This window comes from Phyllostomus discolor, chromosome 3 (assembly GCF_004126475.2).
Source record: "Phyllostomus discolor isolate MPI-MPIP mPhyDis1 chromosome 3, mPhyDis1.pri.v3, whole genome shotgun sequence".
Classification (NCBI taxonomy): domain Eukaryota; kingdom Metazoa; phylum Chordata; class Mammalia; order Chiroptera; family Phyllostomidae; genus Phyllostomus; species Phyllostomus discolor.
The window spans coordinates 163,512,238-163,530,125 of record NC_040905.2 but is presented as its reverse complement, the minus strand read 5'-3'; the positions used below and the strand labels follow the sequence as shown (position 1 = coordinate 163,530,125).

At 41.7% G+C, this 17,888-nt stretch overlaps 1 protein-coding gene and 1 pseudogene across 2 annotated transcripts in view; one reads left to right on the top strand and one right to left on the bottom strand.

Annotated features, from left to right (window-relative positions):
• Positions 1-292: 292 nt before the first annotated feature.
• The window catches only part of LOC114490703 (histone-arginine methyltransferase CARM1-like), a 230,287-nt gene continuing 212,691 nt past the window's right edge, over positions 293-17,888 (bottom strand). For both annotated transcript variants that reach the window (XM_036021699.1, XM_036021697.1), the window contains 5 exons: positions 16,900-16,989; positions 14,963-15,100; positions 4,608-4,697; positions 858-965; positions 293-824 (listed from right to left, as the gene is read on the bottom strand). In XM_036021699.1, the coding sequence (XP_035877592.1) occupies positions 956-965; positions 4,608-4,697; positions 14,963-15,100; positions 16,900-16,989 (328 nt within the window). In that variant the 3' untranslated portion in view covers positions 293-824; positions 858-955. The remainder of the gene's footprint in view (positions 825-857; positions 966-4,607; positions 4,698-14,962; positions 15,101-16,899; positions 16,990-17,888) is intronic.
• LOC114504288 lies at positions 10,528-13,612 on the top strand (annotated as a pseudogene).

The window sequence follows — 17,888 nt, the reverse complement described above, 5'->3', positions numbered from 1 at the left end:
TGTTGGAATGGGAAGATGGGGGGATGGTCTCCAACCGAGTGGACCGAAGCGCGGGAGAGCGCCAGCGTGGAAGGCTGAGTGCTGTGGGAGACCGATGGACTGAGAAGAACTCGAGGTCGCCGTCTGCTCCTCTTCCCCTGACAGAGTGAGTGGGCTGCCTGTTGGGCTTCGTTAGATTCTCGTGCTGATGTGACATCCCATTTTTATCAGGGTGTTTAGGGCCAGGGGAAAACTTGCTCTTTGGAAAGATCATCTTTCATCACCATTTGACATGTGACATATAACAAATGTCTTAAAGTGAAGGAGAGGCCCCACTGGTCCCTCACACTGAACGCTTTATTGTAAACCTAACAGAACTGACAAAGGTTCCATCTGTACTTTCTTAACCATGTACAGAGTCATCAAATATTGCCAGTGAGGAGCATTTCTGACATCATATTATTCCATTACATGAATAAGGCAAAGATTCTTTAACACATTGCTGAGCTAGGAACTAGCCATTGATTTGTTGAAAAGATTTGCAAAAATAGATTAAAATTGCAAATAGAAGATCACTTCTAACACAGTCTATGTCATGTCATACATATGCATATATATAAACATGAGGTAGCATTAACTTTCTTTTTTAAATACTTCAGAAATGGAAGCAATGCTGATGGCTTTATTAAAATAAAAATAAAGGGAAACCACAAATTAAAAAAAAAATTGTTCCCCAACTACATGCAAAAAGCTATAAAAAGCCAGTCAAAGAAGCTCCAAGAAACAGACTTGTCAACAATTTTAGGATGCACACTTTAGAGTTAGGAAAAAAAATTTAAATAAACCTAATATTTTTGTAAAATTCGGAATGCATAAACCTAATATTTTTGTAAAATTCGGAATGCATGTTTGAAACGTGAACCATGAACTTGAATGTTGAGGGACTTCTCAGGCCTTCATTTTACTTATCAGTCTTCTATGCAAACCTAAAACAGAGAAGGTGACTCCATGACACGGAAAGTGATTAAGTTCCCCCCCAGATCCAAAGCTACAGGCCGGCCATGTGTTCATGCCCTCCCCTTTTCTCCTCTCCCCTCCCCCTTCCCTCTCCCTACTTCCATCCCCGCTCCCTGAAGTTTTTATGGGCAGCCTTAGATCTATATTTATCCACTATATTTAGTAAGTTTGATTATGCATAGCCTAAATTCAGATCTGAGATGATGATCTAGATTTCTGTTCACTGAAAGAACTTTTTCTTTTTATAGGTTTATAGCAAAGGCTAATACGCAGCGACTTCTCTCTCTCCTTGCTCTTCCATAGGCTCACTTTGCCCTCACTGTTCTCTCCCAGGAGGCTCTGCTTGCACATGTGCCCGTGCAGGTTCCTTCCTGCTAACCTCGTCTCCGCTCAGCTGAGCCCTCTGTGGAGAGGCCACCCAGCCCTCTGGCTGCAAATGACCCCATCTCCCACCCCTGGCCTTGCTGCAGGCTAGCATGACCACTCTGTTAAGTTTTCTGTTATCCCTTTATGTAGGTAGTCCTTTTGGGGGGTCACTTTTATATTATTGAAAATGTTTATTACATATAGTAAATTTAACCTTTTTCAGTGTATAGTTCCAAATGTTTAGACAAGTGCATTCGGCCATATACCACCACCATTATAATCAACTTCAGAGAAATCCCATCGTCTGAAGAATGTCTTGTCCCCCTTTACACAATAGTTAACTTTTCTCCCAACCCCAGCTCTGATCTGTTTTCTGTATCAATAGTGTTGCCTTTCCTGGAATGTCAAATACATGGAATCATACAGTCTGTACCCTTTTGAGTTTGGCTTCTTTCACTCAGCATAATGTAGTTGAGACTCATTTGTACTGTTACATGCATCATTCCTTTTTATTGCTGAAAATGGTAAACTGTATAGATGGACTGCAGTTTTTTTATTCATGCTCCAGTTGAAAGACATTCCAGTTGATTCTGTTTTTTTTAGTAGTTACGAAGAAAGCTGCAATAAACATTCAAATGTAGTTTCATTTCATTTTTATAAATATCTAGGCATGGGATGGCTGGGTCCCACAGAAGGTGAGCATTTAACTATGGAAGAAACCGTAAACACACTTTCTGAAGCAGCAGTGCAACATCGCATTCCCCACTGCGAAGACCGAGAGGCCCAGCAGCTGCACTTCGTCGCCCGCACGTTCAGAATTGTCGGAACTTTTACTTCGGCCATTCGGCTAGGTGCGTAGTAGTATGTCATCAAGATTTCAACCTGGGCTTCCCTAATGACTAGGGATGTTGAACATCTTCTCATATACTTATTTGTTATTATAGATTTTTGATGAAGTGGTCAAATCTTTTGCCCTTTAAAAATTATTTTTGTATTATTGGGCCTTTTGAGTATTATACCACTAATTCTTTTTATATTCTGGATACTAGTTTCTTTTCTTTCAGATACATGATTTCCAAATATTTGCACCCAGTTTGTGACTTATCTTTTCACTTTCTTAAAATGTGCCTTTCAAAGATCCTAAGGTTCTGATTTCGATAAAATACAATTTACCATTTTTCTCTTTGCATAAATTGTGTCTTTGGTGTCATCTTTGAGGAATCTTTGTCAAGTCAAGGTCACAAAGATTTTTGTTTCCTTCCTAAAAGTATGAGATATTTTAGGTTTTACATTTCCACCTGTGATCTCTTTTGAGCTAATTTTTACAGACGGTGTTAAGTATGGGTGGAAGGTCACGTTTTACTGCACACTGACACCCAATCACTCCAGCACCAGTGTGGAAGACTCTCACTTCCCCCGGGAACTGCCTTTTCAACTTCATTGACAAATCAGTCGGCACAGACGTCGGGTCTGTTGGTGACCTCTACTCCAATCCATTTGTCTACACATCACCTTTTCATCAATCCATACCACCCTTCCTTGATTACAGCAGCTATATATTAAGTCTTGAAATCAAGTGACATTACTCTGTTTATCTTTTTCAGGGGAGTCACGTTTTAAAGCACCCTCATATGCTTAATTAAATGTCAGTCAGACTTGCTGCAGAGTGGGAGAAAGCGGGAAAGAGAAAAGCACCTGCCCTTCCTTCAACAACAACAGTCCACCCATTCGGGCAGGGCCATGGCCGTCCAGGTATCTCGGTCTGGCTCCAACAAGCTCTCACTTTGCCTGTGGCCACGGTGTTTCTGCCCTCATCCAAAGCAGGGGCTGGCCAAGGCCAAGCATGGAGCCTTCTCTGGGCGGTTTATTGGTAAAAAGCCTTGTTCTTGTAAGATGAACTGGAAGAGGGATTCAAATGTTACTAGTTTATTTACATGGTTCTTGCATTCAAAAGGTGAAGTTTTCCAAAGCCCTCCAAAACTTGACTTTCTTTTCCAAAATCCAAATGATTCTGTTTGGGATGAACTAGAAATCATTATTTATCTCATTAAGAGAGTTGGAGAGCAGAGGGAAGGAAAAACAGGGAGAAAGAAAGGAGGAAACTCCCATTTATTGAGTGCTACTTATCTGAACTGTCAAGTACTGGGACAAGGTAGGGAGATTCTTGCAGTCTCCCAGCCACATTGTGTTATCTGTCCCATTTTACAGATGAGAAAACTGAGGCCTCGGCAGGTTAACTAGTGCTAGCAAGTAGTCAGGCCCAAACCTGTGTCCCTTGCTTTACATGGCAGGACTGTGCAGAGCAGGGATGGGCAGGAGGGCTCCTCCCTGCCCTCAGAATTAGGCATGAGATCCACATACCTAATTGGCAATGGATTTCAAAGACTTGCACCATGTGCAATGACTGGCACACACCTCATGAAACTGCAGTTTGGCCTGTTTTTTTTCCTCCCCTGCTTCAAGGTCAAAATTTCATTCTCCCATCTCTGCCAAAGAATTCTTGGTTCAGTTTCCGGAGTTTTCTTTTCAGGTTTTTCAAGGCTATAGAGACATAATGCTTTAAATAGAAGTCTTAGGGAGACATTATGATGTGAGGGAAAAGCCTCTTTTCTGTAAGGAGGTGAAAGGTAACAGCATCCAGTGGTTTTCTTTGTGAGGCTCATTTTGTGTGTGGATTTTAATTACCTCATACTGAATAGGTAGAAAGATTGGGCGTTTTTCCAGAAACATTTGTTGTATCCATCTCACTGTGGCAAATTCTCTGTACCAGACACAGTCTGCGTACCTTCTGGAGAAGTCGGTCCTGATTCACGTGACCTCAAAGAGTCTCAAATATAGACTTTAAATGGACTCATGGTTTGGATGTGCACTGGAATACTACTACGTAAAAAGCATCCCTACTGAATGGAGGTCAAAGGAGATCATCCTTCAGGTGAGAAAACCAAATGCAGACGAGTGACTTTGCCTGAGGTCCCACAGCTTGTCACCGCTCAGCTGAACCCGATTTCACTCTACAGGACTCTCCAGGGTTCTTTGTTTGAGGACCAGATTGTTATACACTGAATTTTGTTTAATACTACATGATGTATTCAACTCTATCTCATGATCCAAGTCTCCTGAAAGAGGAAGAGTAGATGTTTTTTCCCCTCTTAGGAAAGATGGAACTATTCTGAACCTCTTCTCCTGGCCATATGGTCAGTTACGATTTTATATACACAGCTGTAAATGGATGAAAACATTCTTACCTAAAGAAAGGGTTCTTCAAGTCGAGGATGTTCCCAGATCTGAAGCCCGTCTGGTTGACCAGCGCCGCGATCTGGATGTCATAGCTCTGTCTGTAGGGCGAAGACCACAAACACATCTTCTCACAGAGCTGGTCAGCTACTCACACACACTCAGGGCATCTTCTGCACACACCTACTTCACGAGGGCTTTAAGAGCACATATTTATCTTCTACATGTCTGTGTTCATTTAGAAGCTACTGATATTAGTAGATGCAATTATAGGCCTTGTTTATTGTTAGGGGAGTTTATTAGCTGTCATTACTTGATCTAAAAATTACAAAGGTACCTCTCAATGGTCAAAGTGATTTTTGTGGGGGTGGGGGGGGGCAAAAAAAACCCTTTACCAATATCAATGACAGGAATGGCTGTAAGTATCAAATACACTTTATGGGTCACCACTGATGTACCAAAACAATCTGAATCATGAAAGGATGGCTTAAGTTAAAATAGCAAACTGACGTGAACCAGCTGACAAATGTGATTGATTTTAAGAGGCCCCAGACGAGGGCTCATGCAATACAGGCAGAGTAACTGGCTAAGGACAAATAATGTGACATACTTGGTGATTAATCCTGAAGGGACACGTTTGTGGGACTTTTATTAGTTATTCTCAAGAATAAATGTATTTCTTCTGATTATGTGTTACATATTCACTGTAGAAAAAAATGAGGAGAAAGAAGAAATAAAAATAATCTATAATGCCACTAGACAAAGATTCAGCTAGCATTATAGAGTACTTCCTTCCCTTCTAGTACTTATAAATTTTTTTTTACCAAAAAATGATGCTTAAAAGTACTTTCATATCTTCTTACTTTATTTCACATTAGCAAGCAGTTATTCAATAATTCTTGAAAATGTGTTTTTCAATAGCTTTATATGGATATAGCATGATTTATTTAATAACTGTTACTAAATATTTATATTTTTATAACATATTACTTATAGTAACACATATCTAGTTTTAGGACAGAAATTCTGCTGCACAGAACATTCTTGTAATACATCTCCGTGTCCTGTCTATGACCACTTACTTGAAAGTAATTCTCAGACAGACTGACCAGGCTAAAGCACATAGACCAACACCTGTTGTTAAAATGTTTTCAATTACTTCCTTACTGACAAAGTATGACAGTGTTAATTTCATTATACCTTTTCCAATTCTTAATATTAAATGTTTGGGGTTAAAAATATTATCCATTATTTTAATTTAAATTTCCTTAATTATTTAGCTTCTTTTTCAAACTCCAGAAATTAGTGACTGATATAAAATCCCCCATCTCCACTCCTACTTTGTCATTGCCAGTAGTGGCGTGAGTAGGCTTAAACATAATGTCAGATCCTATGTAACCAGTAACTCAAGTTTTAGATTTTATTGGGGCCAAACAAAATAAGAGGGAAACACAACCATACATAAAACAAAACAAAACAAAACAATTATGTCCTTTGATCCTATTTCAATTCATCTGATTGAATCAGCACTTCTTTTAAAATGTTTCTGGCAGGAGGCCTACATTTGGTAGTTCTTACTGTGATACCTGATGGCAGATTTGGGGTGAACTAGGCATTGAGACAAGAAGCTCCTCAGGAAACACAGGAAGGCTGAGAGATCAGCCCGGTAAGGAAGTCAGGGAGGAGCATGCCTACAAGGTCTGCCCAGAAAGTTTCCAACCATGAACTGTGAAAAACAAAGATATTTACTGAAGAAGATACAAGAAACATTGTGCAGAGGACAATGATGCCTCAGTCTTCTTCAAAGTAGGTTCCTTGGGACCTCATACGGTTCTCCCAACTGCCACCAGCAATAGCCCTGTCATATTTTCCTGAATCTTATCAACAGTCTGAAATCTCTTCCCTTCCAAAGGTGATTTTAGTTTTTGAGAAAGCCAAAAGTCACAGGCCTCTACATCTGCGCTGTGGGGCGGGGGTGGGGCGGGGGGCGTTAGTCACCTGGGTAATTTGACATTTTGCTAGAAAACTCTGCACGAGATGTGATGCATGAGCAGGCGCATGTGATAAAGCTGCCAATCACCTTAGCTGAGGCCTTTGAATCACCCCAGTAGTTTCCGAGGAGGAATGTTCAAGCTTACTGCAAAATTGGATGCAGATTCATTGCTCTACTCACTCAGTCATTTTGATTGTGATGGCCACACAGTACACACGCTCACTTAATGGCATCTACCACCCCAGTCACTGACGAGTACAGTGAAGTCATCATTGTTCACACATGCACATTTCAGTCCATAGTCCTTGGCTGCCGGGTTATGTCGGTGTTGCGCAAACCGTTCTCATTATATTAACAGTGGCTGGACTTTTTCTGGACAGACCTTGTATACATTTTGTCAAGCGAAAGACACCTTAACAATATTTGAAGCAATGACTACATAACCTAGAGCAGATGCTGAGTACTCCGAGGTAAATGCAAATGGGTGTGTTTATGGATGCCTGTGTGCGTCAGACCCATCACAACCAAGACCTGAATGGTTCCTGTGGCGGTGGGGATTCCTGCCACAGGATCTTTAGCAAGGCTCTTTTTCAGAATACTAGGCGTCATGACATTGTTGCTTTACAGTCACTTTTTACAACCCACTCCTGTTCTTTGCCCATGATCTAAGTCCCATCTTTTCTGATGGAAGGGAAAAAGAGCTTCAGGTCATCTCATGTCAGGTCATGGCTCCGTGAAAAGCTCAGATTTGCTCTCAAAGCCCTGCCATGGCAGCAGGGGGTGGAGGGTTGGGGTGGTCTGAGAGTGGAATGGGGTATGGTTAGGTTCACTGATTTTTTATGATTCACTAAACAAGTAAAAATGTGCCCTCACCAAAAATTTTAGGGAAATAATGCACTTTTCTATCCCAGAAGCAGCATCGAGCTAGTGCAAAGATATTAGGAGGCCAACTGCAAACCCCAAAACTAATATACAATAATAAACAACTAATAATGGATAATCTTCTAAGACTGACTATAGGACCTTAAATAACTATCAATTCTTTTAAAGCTGTTATTTGGCAATGTGTATTAAAAACAAACAAAACCCCCAGTTCTCTGACATTTTAAATCTTACAGAGACAGAGCAGGTGTCGTAAGTGGGGACATAACTTAGTTCAATGTCTGAACACAAAATCATCGCTCTGTATACCAACATGTCATTTGTAATATTTAAGAAGAATCAAAAAGTTGAGAACAACATACACAGGACATGTCTTTTCAGGAAATATAGTTAATTCATGATCATTTCATCTAAGAGAAAACAGAAGGTGCGATAGTGAGACAGCGTTAGGCTGCCCATCAGAGAAGCATGGGATGGAGAGACAGAAGTGGCAGAAGTGTGGGGAATATAATAGCCTGAGTCACGCGTAGATGTGCTGATAGATAAAGGAAAGACCAAGAATCTCAGAGGCAAGCACAGACTCTAGGCTGGTGATCTTCAAGGAGGTTTGAGTGTGCCCCAGAGAGGATGTAGGACAATATGCTGGGATGTGAAAGAAACTAACGAACAGTCATTTTCATTTTTTCAGTTAGTTGTTATCATAGATTGAATCATGTCCTGCCAACATACATGTTCATGTCCTAACCCTGTCAACATGGTCTAATTTGGAAACAGAGTCTCTGCATGTGGAATGAAGTTTAAAGAAGGTCCTGTTGGATGCAGGTGGGCCCCGAATGAATAACCGGAGACCCCATAAGAGAACACATAAAGGCACACTCAGGAAAGAGGGCCGAGGGAAGACAGGCAGAGACTGGAATGGTGCAGCTGTAAGGAATAGCGAGGGTTGTCGGGCACCATCAGAAGCTGCAAATCACAGCAAAGCATCTTCCCTGGAGCCTGCAGGGGGGATACAGCCCTGCTGACACTCTGGTTGCACTTCCAGGCTCTAGAAGTGTGAGAAAATAAACTTCTGTTGTTTTAAGCCACCTGGTTTGTGGTCATTTGTTCTATCACCCCTAGGAAACTGATATGGTTGTTTGCCAAATACGTGTTGAACACTAGTGAATTTACTAGGTAGATGCTGGATTCTAATCACCAGCTAAGAGTTAAGATTATCTGTTATGTTCACACAGTTTCTTAGGTTTTGCAAAAATAAGATCCTGTTTGTATCTGAAATAATGTGGCATAACATTTCTAAGTAATACTAATCATGTGATGGGCATATGCGTCAGAGCTAGGAGAGTCTCAGTAACATTGGAATAAAGAAATGCCACTCAAAACTACACCAACACACATTATTACTTCATTGTGCCTTGCTGTGCACAATCACTCCTTCTGAAGCAGCCATCCAAACACATAGCTATCCTAGGTGAGGTCCAAGGTTCAGTGATGACCATTAGGAACAGCACTTGAAGCTTCCAAAAGCTTTAATTCTTTCTTTTTAAAGATTATTTATTTATTTTTAAAGAGAAAGGAAAGGAGGGAGAAAGAGTGAGAGAGAAACATGGACATGTGAGATCAATCAGTTGCCCCTCATGCACCCCCAACTGGAGACCTGGCCCACCACCCAGGCATGTGCCCTGACCTGGAATCAAACCAGTGACCTTTCAGTCTGTGGAGCAATGCTCAACCCACTGCACCACACCAGTCAGGGCTAAAAGCTTTAGTTCTTTCATCAGTAGTTTCTTCCAGTTCTATAAACCACAAAGCTCATCAAACTCTGCAAAACAAATCCTCTGGCAAACCAGGGTATAGCAGTCCTTCATAAAGATCCAAAAACCATAAATTATGTTTCAAAACATTTTGGCACAGGACAAGTGGCTCAGCTTATGTTTAACTTTCAATTCATTCTTTTTTTATTTCTATTTTTGTATGTCTTATATATATTATATGAGTTTCTATGTGCATATAGAGACATATCTATGTATGTATATGTATGTGTGTGTATATATTTATATTATACAGGTATATATGATGAGGTCTGTCCAGAAGAAGTCCAGCCACTGTTAATGTAATGAGAATGGTTTGCACAGTATTGATATAACCTGGCAGCCAAGGAGAGTGGACTGGAATGCTCATGCACGAACAATGACGACTTCACTGTACTAGTCATTGGGGTGGTAGATGCCATTGAGTGAGCATGTGTGCTGTGTGGCCATCACAGTCAAAATGACTGAGTACAGCAACAAATCTGCATCCAATTTTGCATTAAGCTTGAACATTCCTCTGCAGAAACTATTGGGATGATTCAGAAGGCCGAAGCTACAGGCAACTGATGAGGGCAGCTTCATCACAACAATGTGCCCACTCATGCATCCCATCTCATGCAGAGTTGTTTGCAAAACATCAAATCACCCAGGTGACTCAGGTCCCCTATAGCCCAGATTTGGTGCCCTGTGACTTTTAGCTTTTTCCAGAACTAAAATCACCTCTGAAAGGGAAGAGATTTCAGACTATCGATGAGATTCAGGAAAATATGACAGGGCTGCTGATGATGATTGGGAGAACTGTGTGAGGTCCCAAAGTGTCTGCTTTGAAGGGGACTGAGGCATCATTGTCCCAGGTACAATGTTTTTTGTATCTTGCATCTTCTTCAACAAATATCTCTATTTTTCACATTACATGGTGGGGTACCTTTTGGACAGACCTTGTATATCTGTTTATCTATATATAGAGAGCTTAGTTGGGTGCTGTCTATTATTATTATTGTAGAACATATAAATAATTAAAACACAAATATTAATATACTTGGGAGGCACATACATGAAGTGTTCTTACTTATAGGTGCACCTGATCAAAAAGCTTTGGGGGCCATATCTGTGACCTTTAGCAATATAAATTTTATAAAGTTCATAAAAAAGATAGGTTCCATTTTATTGTCCACAGCAATAAAATGAGTGGCAGCTCAAGAATGATGGGAGACGGTCAAAAATAAAATGCTAACAATACAATCATAAATGGTCCTGGCGGGGAAGAAAAGGTCAGTCATTGTCACACCTGTGTGGTTGCAGCGAGAGTTCTCCCGGGAGGTCAGAGTTTAGAAGATTACTTGACAGTAAGGGAAGGCAGATTCTATCTAGGGCTGAACAAAGACATAGCACCTTACTGAAAAAATAGTGTGAAAGCACTGACATTCAGAAAGTGCTGAGGTCTATAGAAAATACCAAGGAAAACATTAACTGTAAAACAAAAGTCTGATGAGTTAGAATGAGAGTAAGAAGGAGAATAAGGGAAGGGGAGATAAGTGGAACTAAGATTTACTGTGGACCTACTATGTATTACTATACTATTTTCTCTTTTGTAATATTTGCAAAAGCCTCCTGAGATAATTATTATCAATTCTACTTTACAGATGATGAGGTCAGGAAACTGGGGGGGGGGGGGCTAGTCCTAGAGACTACACAGAACAAGATACATGAGAGACTCCAAAAACCTGGCCTCATTCTCTCTAGTGAAATAAAGAACTTCCTCCCTCCCTCCCTCTGCCCCTTTCTTCCTCCCGCAAAGTAGTGCACACACACACGAAATTTTAGGGTCTTCTTTCAATTGCACCAGACTGCATTCTCAATAAGAGAGGGACCATGAGCTTATGAGTCCTTCACTCAGGAGGTCATTCCACGACACTGTGAAGTCTCTGGAATGTGTTGTATGAAGGGAAGTGGGATACACCACACAATAAGACTCAGGCCCTCTTTTGGGAGCTCACACATAGGCAAACAACAGCAAGCCAACAGCAGTGCCACGCCTGGGGGGCCACAGGAGCCCCAGGGGTCACGGGCAGGTGTGGGGGAAACGGTTTGCTCCCTTCTCGCCTGTTCAGGCAACAAAGGCGAAAAGGGTGGATTGCTAACAGTGCAACCCAAGACATGTTACAAAAAGGTAATGAAAGAATGAGGTGATTTAAATTTATTTATCTAATTACACCCTAAGGTACTTTAAAATATAAACATTTGAAAGCAAAAGATTGTTCTACTGCTTTGCACCGAGTAGAAACCGCAAAGTCCAAAACTCAGACAGATGTTGGGTACTGCTACTGAACACATTTTTTTTTAGAACTGGATATTAAGCAGATGGCTTATAAGAATTTTAGAAGAAAGTGGTAACTTCCATGAAGAACATGGCGTAAATCAGCATTTTCCACTTTTCTCCCTGGAATCCATCCAAAAAGCAAGGAGAAGAGAAAAATCCTGTGGACCCCAGGCTTCCTTTCCTGTACAGTCATGGGGAAGATGGAATCTGCTGTCTCCACCTCCTGTGCAAGTGCTGCAGGAGCGCTGGCGGCTGGTTGTAAGCCACGTGAAAAAAATACAAATGTGCAAAGAGGCACAGGAGAGCCCGGGGACAGCTCATCTCAGAAGATGCTTACAATAACAAACTACCCGAAAGCAAAGGGCATTTTCTGAACTGCAAAAGCTGTATTCCTCTTTTTCTGCCTCCGCTGCCACCACGGCGCCTGTGAAAAACCTTGTGGCAAAGGCGGGGCGAACAAAACGCAGGTTCTGAAGCTTACCCTTGACTGCACCCACCCTGTGGAAGGTAGAGTCAGGGATGCTGCCAATTTCAAGCTGTTTCTTCAGGAGAGCATCAGTATGAATGAAAAAGCTGAGAACCTTGTTAGAGGGGTTTAACCATTGAAAGAAGCAAGAGTGAGATCACTGTAACTTCTCAGGTGCCTGTTCCCAAAAGGTCCTCTATGTGAAATATCTCACCAAAAATATTTGAAGAAGAATAGTCTTTGTGATTGGCTGTATATAGTTGCTAACAGCAAAGAGAGTCGCAAACTGTGTGACTTCCAGACTAACCAGGATGAAGAAGAGAAGGAAAATGAGGATAAAAACACACTTATACAGCACACTTTGTGTGAGTTCTTGAACAAAACTTAGAAACCAAAAAGGAAAAGCTTTATTCCTTGTTTTTAATGCCTTGTGCACAATGTAGGGGGAGTAAGACTCAGGCAGAAATGCTTTTGGAACCGGATGGTGTGGAACCACCTAAAGACGCACCGAGAAGCCATGTTTGCAGGGAGCAGAATGACTCTGCAGCAGCACAGGAGGAGGGTGCGAGTGAGAAAAACACACAGCGTGCGGATGACCACACCTTTCCCCACCACAGGAACTTCTTCCTTGCAAACTGCTGTCCAGAAGTGTTCCTTTAATTGCATGATGAACAACCACAACTTTAATACAAAGATATTGTTAGAACAAGGTAGAAAAAGAGTAGCAAAATATACCAACAGATGTAAAACACACATCAGATAAATGATGCCTTGGCACATGTAAAAGTCAAGGAAGAGAAGGGAATATCTCCATGTGCTCATACAGAAATATCTTGGAGATGTATTATTAAGTGAGAAAATTAAGATGTAGAAAACAGATATAGAATGTTGCCATTTAGGTATAAAAGCAGGGAAAAATAAGTTTCATAAAAACTAGTAAGAACTCCGTTCAGTTAGTTTTGTTTCCCTTTTTGGTAAGGTTACTGGACTTGGCCATGAGGGTGAAACCAGGTATTCTGCTTATCTTGAGATCACATTCAACAAAGGTTGTATCATATTTATTCCTGGACGGGATGGAAGCATGTGGCTGGATGTGAGTACAGGTGGATAGATTTTGGACTCCTTCCACGACCAGATTCGAGGGGCATAGGTTAGGCCCTGCAAATGTCGAAGAAGGAGCACCTCCTTGGCCTCTTTCTGCTTAATAAGTTTTGAATAAAAATCCACCTATTAAATTTGCAAATGGTACAAAATGGTAGGACTCATTAATATGACACACAACAGAACTTTTACAAATAAATGAAATAAGCCATTGGCTCTAGTAAGGATCCAAAAACAGCATGATAAATGCATGGGTGGAATAAACACAAAAACTTGAACCACAGCTGACAAAAATGACCTGTACACTAATCTAACTTAAAATTAGATCATAGAAAAATACACATTTTTTTTAGTTTTAATTGACTAAATAGTCAAGTAAAATGGCCCCTAGACTTAAACTTTATTTACATTATTATAAAATATATACTCAAAACTTCAGTGGCCACTGTCACTCTGTGTCCAGCACTTATCAGAACATGTATGTTGTCTAACACATATGTTGACAAATATATAGGATATATTTGGTTTTAGTGAAATATTTCAAAGTATATTTTGAAAGGTAGTGTCTACTGGACTGTAACATGTACATACTCTTTGATCCAGTATTTCTATTTCTACATTTCTAGGCATCTCATGTAGAAATATTCATGTCACTGTGCAAGCCACATGTTCAAGAATGTTTAGTGCAGACATTTTTTGCAACAGCAAAAAAAAAAAAAAAGCAACCTAAATCAGGAAGTCCTAAAAAATGTTATGGTATATCCATGCACTAGACAATTATGCATCTATTAAAAGAACAAAATAAATCTGTCTGTATAGATTCAGGATTTGCTACTAAGTGAAAACTTTAGTTTCAGACTCCCAGTGTAATCTCCGTATAAAACAACAACAAACCCACAACAATGTTATTTGTTGGCAAATGCACAGAAAACCACCTGAGAGAACATGGACAAGGGGTCCCATCTGAGGAGTGGGGTGAAGAATGAGAGTGTAGGTGGACTCTAGACACTTTTGTAGTTTTGCTTTACATAGGAGCATGTTATTTTTGTAATTAAACAGATAAAGACAAAAAAAAAGGAAGGTTTGATTTGTGAGGTGGTGAGCTTTCTGTCACTGGAGTGTGCAAGCACAGGCCCAAGGAAGAATGGGAGGTAGGGAGGAAAGAAAGTTGAATGAGATGACCTCTGAGTACCCTTACTATCCCGAGTCCTTGACCCACTTTGCTATCTCTCCCTCCTCTAACGTACCCAGAAGAAGCTCCAACAAGGCAAAAGAAAATAGAGCATTTTAAAAATGAGATAAATCAAAGTAACTGGCTGCAGAGACATCATGAAATCCATTAGCAGAGGGAAGCCGCCAGTCCCGCCTGACACACACCGTATACCGCTCCTGTAATGCAGATTGACTTTATTGTACTAAATTTGGGGGTGAGTGGCTGGACAGCTGTAAGTAAGGCCAGGAAGCTGATGTGGGATATAAAGTGCCTGGTAATTCAAGCCTTTGGCAAGAGCTCCCATGAGCTGATGGATTTCCTTCTTTCCTCTTTGGACAGATGGACAACACTGTCCTTGAGTTACCTGAAACTCCTCTTCCTTGACACACTCAGTGCTAAGGTGACACCTGCCCTGCCAGCTTTGTGGCCGAGGGTACCTGTGCAAGCTCAGCCAGGCCGTTGGAAAGTGTGCTGTCCGAGTCTCGGCGCTGGGACCTCAGGGGCCCACCAGCTTCCTCCTGCCCCAGTGCAGCAGTGCGAGATAAGCAGAGGTGGGGTCGTGCAGCTGGACTCTCCTGCTTACCGTTTATTGGCCACAAACAGCACTTTCCCTGAGAGGGTTTCTCCTTCCTTGGCAAAGAGAGGAGTCTGAAGAAGGCACCGCACCTGGTACCAGTGGGTCAGAGGCTCAGTGGGCGCCGTTGACAGCCAAACCGTGACCCTGCAGGCAAGAAAATGAATTGAAATCCAAGTACGCGCCAGGCCTGTGTTAATGTCTTGGACTGGCGACTTAGGTTGATAAATAATTTTCATTGGTTTTGACTCATAGGACCCTTTAAAAATAATGACAGTTCAATTTATTGAGCAGTTATTAAGTGCTGGGTACTGTACCACAAATTTTATGTATATCAGACCATTAAATCTACACAGCAACCCTATGGAGTAAAGCCAGAGAGGTTGAAGGACTTGCCAGCGTCACACAGAGGACAGCTGGAGAGCCAGGCTCCCCACCCATGGGCTTGGCCACGCTGTCAACCTGTCTTTCTGAATCAAAGTTCGTGAGAAGCCCAGTGACAGAGTTAAACTGGGAACTGATTTGTTTGAGAAGTTTGAAGTCTGGCCTCTGATTGTCTCAGGCCAAACTGTTCAGAGGTCCTGATGAAGCTTTCAGAAGCAAGAAAAACTACTGGGGCCCACAGCCTCCGCTGCCCTTCCAGCTCAGATGCCCTGCGCAAGTCTGGGCACATGGGCGCGTTTAGATGGAGGTTCTTCATTTCAGGTGAGAAGTGAGAACACCTGCTGTGCTGTGAACACTGAGCTCACCTGCCCTGGAGTGAGGCAGTGGTTGTTGGCATCAGGGAGAAATGTGCACAGTAAGCCTGAAGATTTGGGGGGAAATTTTATATAATTTACTAAGTAATGAAAACCACTTTTATATCAAAATATACTCATCTACATTATGTAGTAGAATGCAAATTTTCTGCAGCTTTTTAAGATAACGCATTTAACTTCAAAGAAAGTTCTCCCTGGAAGCAGGCCACTTTACGAATATCTCTTCAACCTTTTGCAGGAACAAATTCATTTCCTTGGGATATACTGAGGGAAAGCCTGAGGGGAAAAATGCATGGTTCTTTGCACAAACATGCTTGTGTGGTGTACGAATGACTTGCATATCATTTTCTTTCTCTGTCAGCCCAGACAAGGCTTCCAGGGATCCTCTCTTCCCCTCGAGCCTCCAAAACACCTGAGCTCTATCACCAGCCTGTGAGCACTTCTTTCTCAGCAGGTGCAGAGACAAGCCTGGATGTTTGTATAAGGGGTGAAGGAGAGTGTACTGCAAAATTTTCTTTTGCCTGGTCATGTCACTCAGCTCAAACCTGTTTTGCTAAGCCCAGAAGAGAGCAGGGAGGTCAGGAGAGCAAAGATTTGGGGACATGGGAGTGGCAAAGCCTTTACAAGGAACCCCAAACTTTACCAGTCAACTTGTAGGTGGTCTTTCTCTTCTTTGAAAGCCCTGCAACTTTCAAACCTTTGCAAGAGGGAAAAGGAATGCAGGAATGGACAAGTTACCTAGTGTTGCAATTAGCGTTTGTACACCAGCTTGCTTGATCATGGAAAAAAAAGATTCTAGGCTGTGAAACTGAAGGCTGTGAATGGGGAGAAAGTATGACTTGAGGTATTCACCCAGGTGCTAGAGGTTCTATAGGCAGGTGTGATGGACGTCAAGGCAGGGGTTGCCCCTCCCCATCTATTCTGGAAAAAAGCCAGAGGGTTGATAAAGCACAGACCCTCTCACTCCTTTATTTTAGCCAGAGCTGGTATGACACCATGAAAAACAGTCTCACTGTCACGTCACCATAAAATCTAAAAGCCACATTAATATCAGTGTTTATATTTCTTGAAATGCACAGAAACCAGTATCATTACTGTTGAAATTAATTTTTAAAAATGTTAAAGCTATAATCACAATAGTAGAGGACAGCATGGGACAGAGCAGGTGAAGAAGGGGGCGATACATACACAGATCCGACGAAGGCCACGTCAAACCAGAACGCCAGGCCGTGGACGAGGCCCGACTGTGTCATCTGAAACACAAAGGGGATTTCTACTCTGCAAGGAAACAAACAAGAAAGAAAGAAGGAAGATTTTCTTGTTGACACACATCCTAGATACACTTGTGAGATGAGTGGGAACATTCACGGAATATTTTCTTTTCCTCTTAAGTGTTTTTGCTTTGGCAGCAAGATTCTCTCAGTGTGATTAATGCTTGGATGATGCTGCACATTTGAGATTGTTGCTCCTTGACAAAATTCTCCAAGCAACACATTACTGGGCTGCAATGACCCGGAACACCACTGGCCGAGTGGGGCATCTGGAGCTGGGCCTGACTACTGAAGAGGGGGACAACCCAGGACACAGGTGACAACCATCCTTCAAGAAGCCAAAACATGGGCTGTGGCAGCTCCCCTGCGCAGCTCTTCAAATGGAAAGCTGTTCAGGCCTCTGGAAAATGAAGTGGATTACAAGGGAGAAACATCCAGCTCAGAAGGTCATTGCCATCGTTCATTTATTTTTTCAGGGAGGCAATTTAACTTCCCAGCAGGCTACAGCAAGAGTCATGCAGAAGTGGCCTTGGTTTATGCCAAATACAGAATTAACGGGACTAGAAAGAATATTGGAAAAGATACAACAAAATCTAGATGCTGGATCTGCTTTAGCTGTGGAACCTTGGAAAGCCACTTAAATTCTCAGAGCCCCAGTTTTTTCATTTGCTGAAGGGTGACAAAATATCTCTCCTACTCTCCTCACAAAGTTCTTGTGCATGTCAAGTGAGACAAAAGATGTATATGAGTGCTTTAAAGTGTTTTGCAAACTTTAAAGTATTCTGCAATTAAAAGGTTATATTATGGGCCCATTGCTAAGCTGTATCACTCCAAGGAGACTTATTTTAGTGAGCACTCTAGAAATTTTCAAAGGAAGTTGTACATTATTTACATTTATGCTGTCCC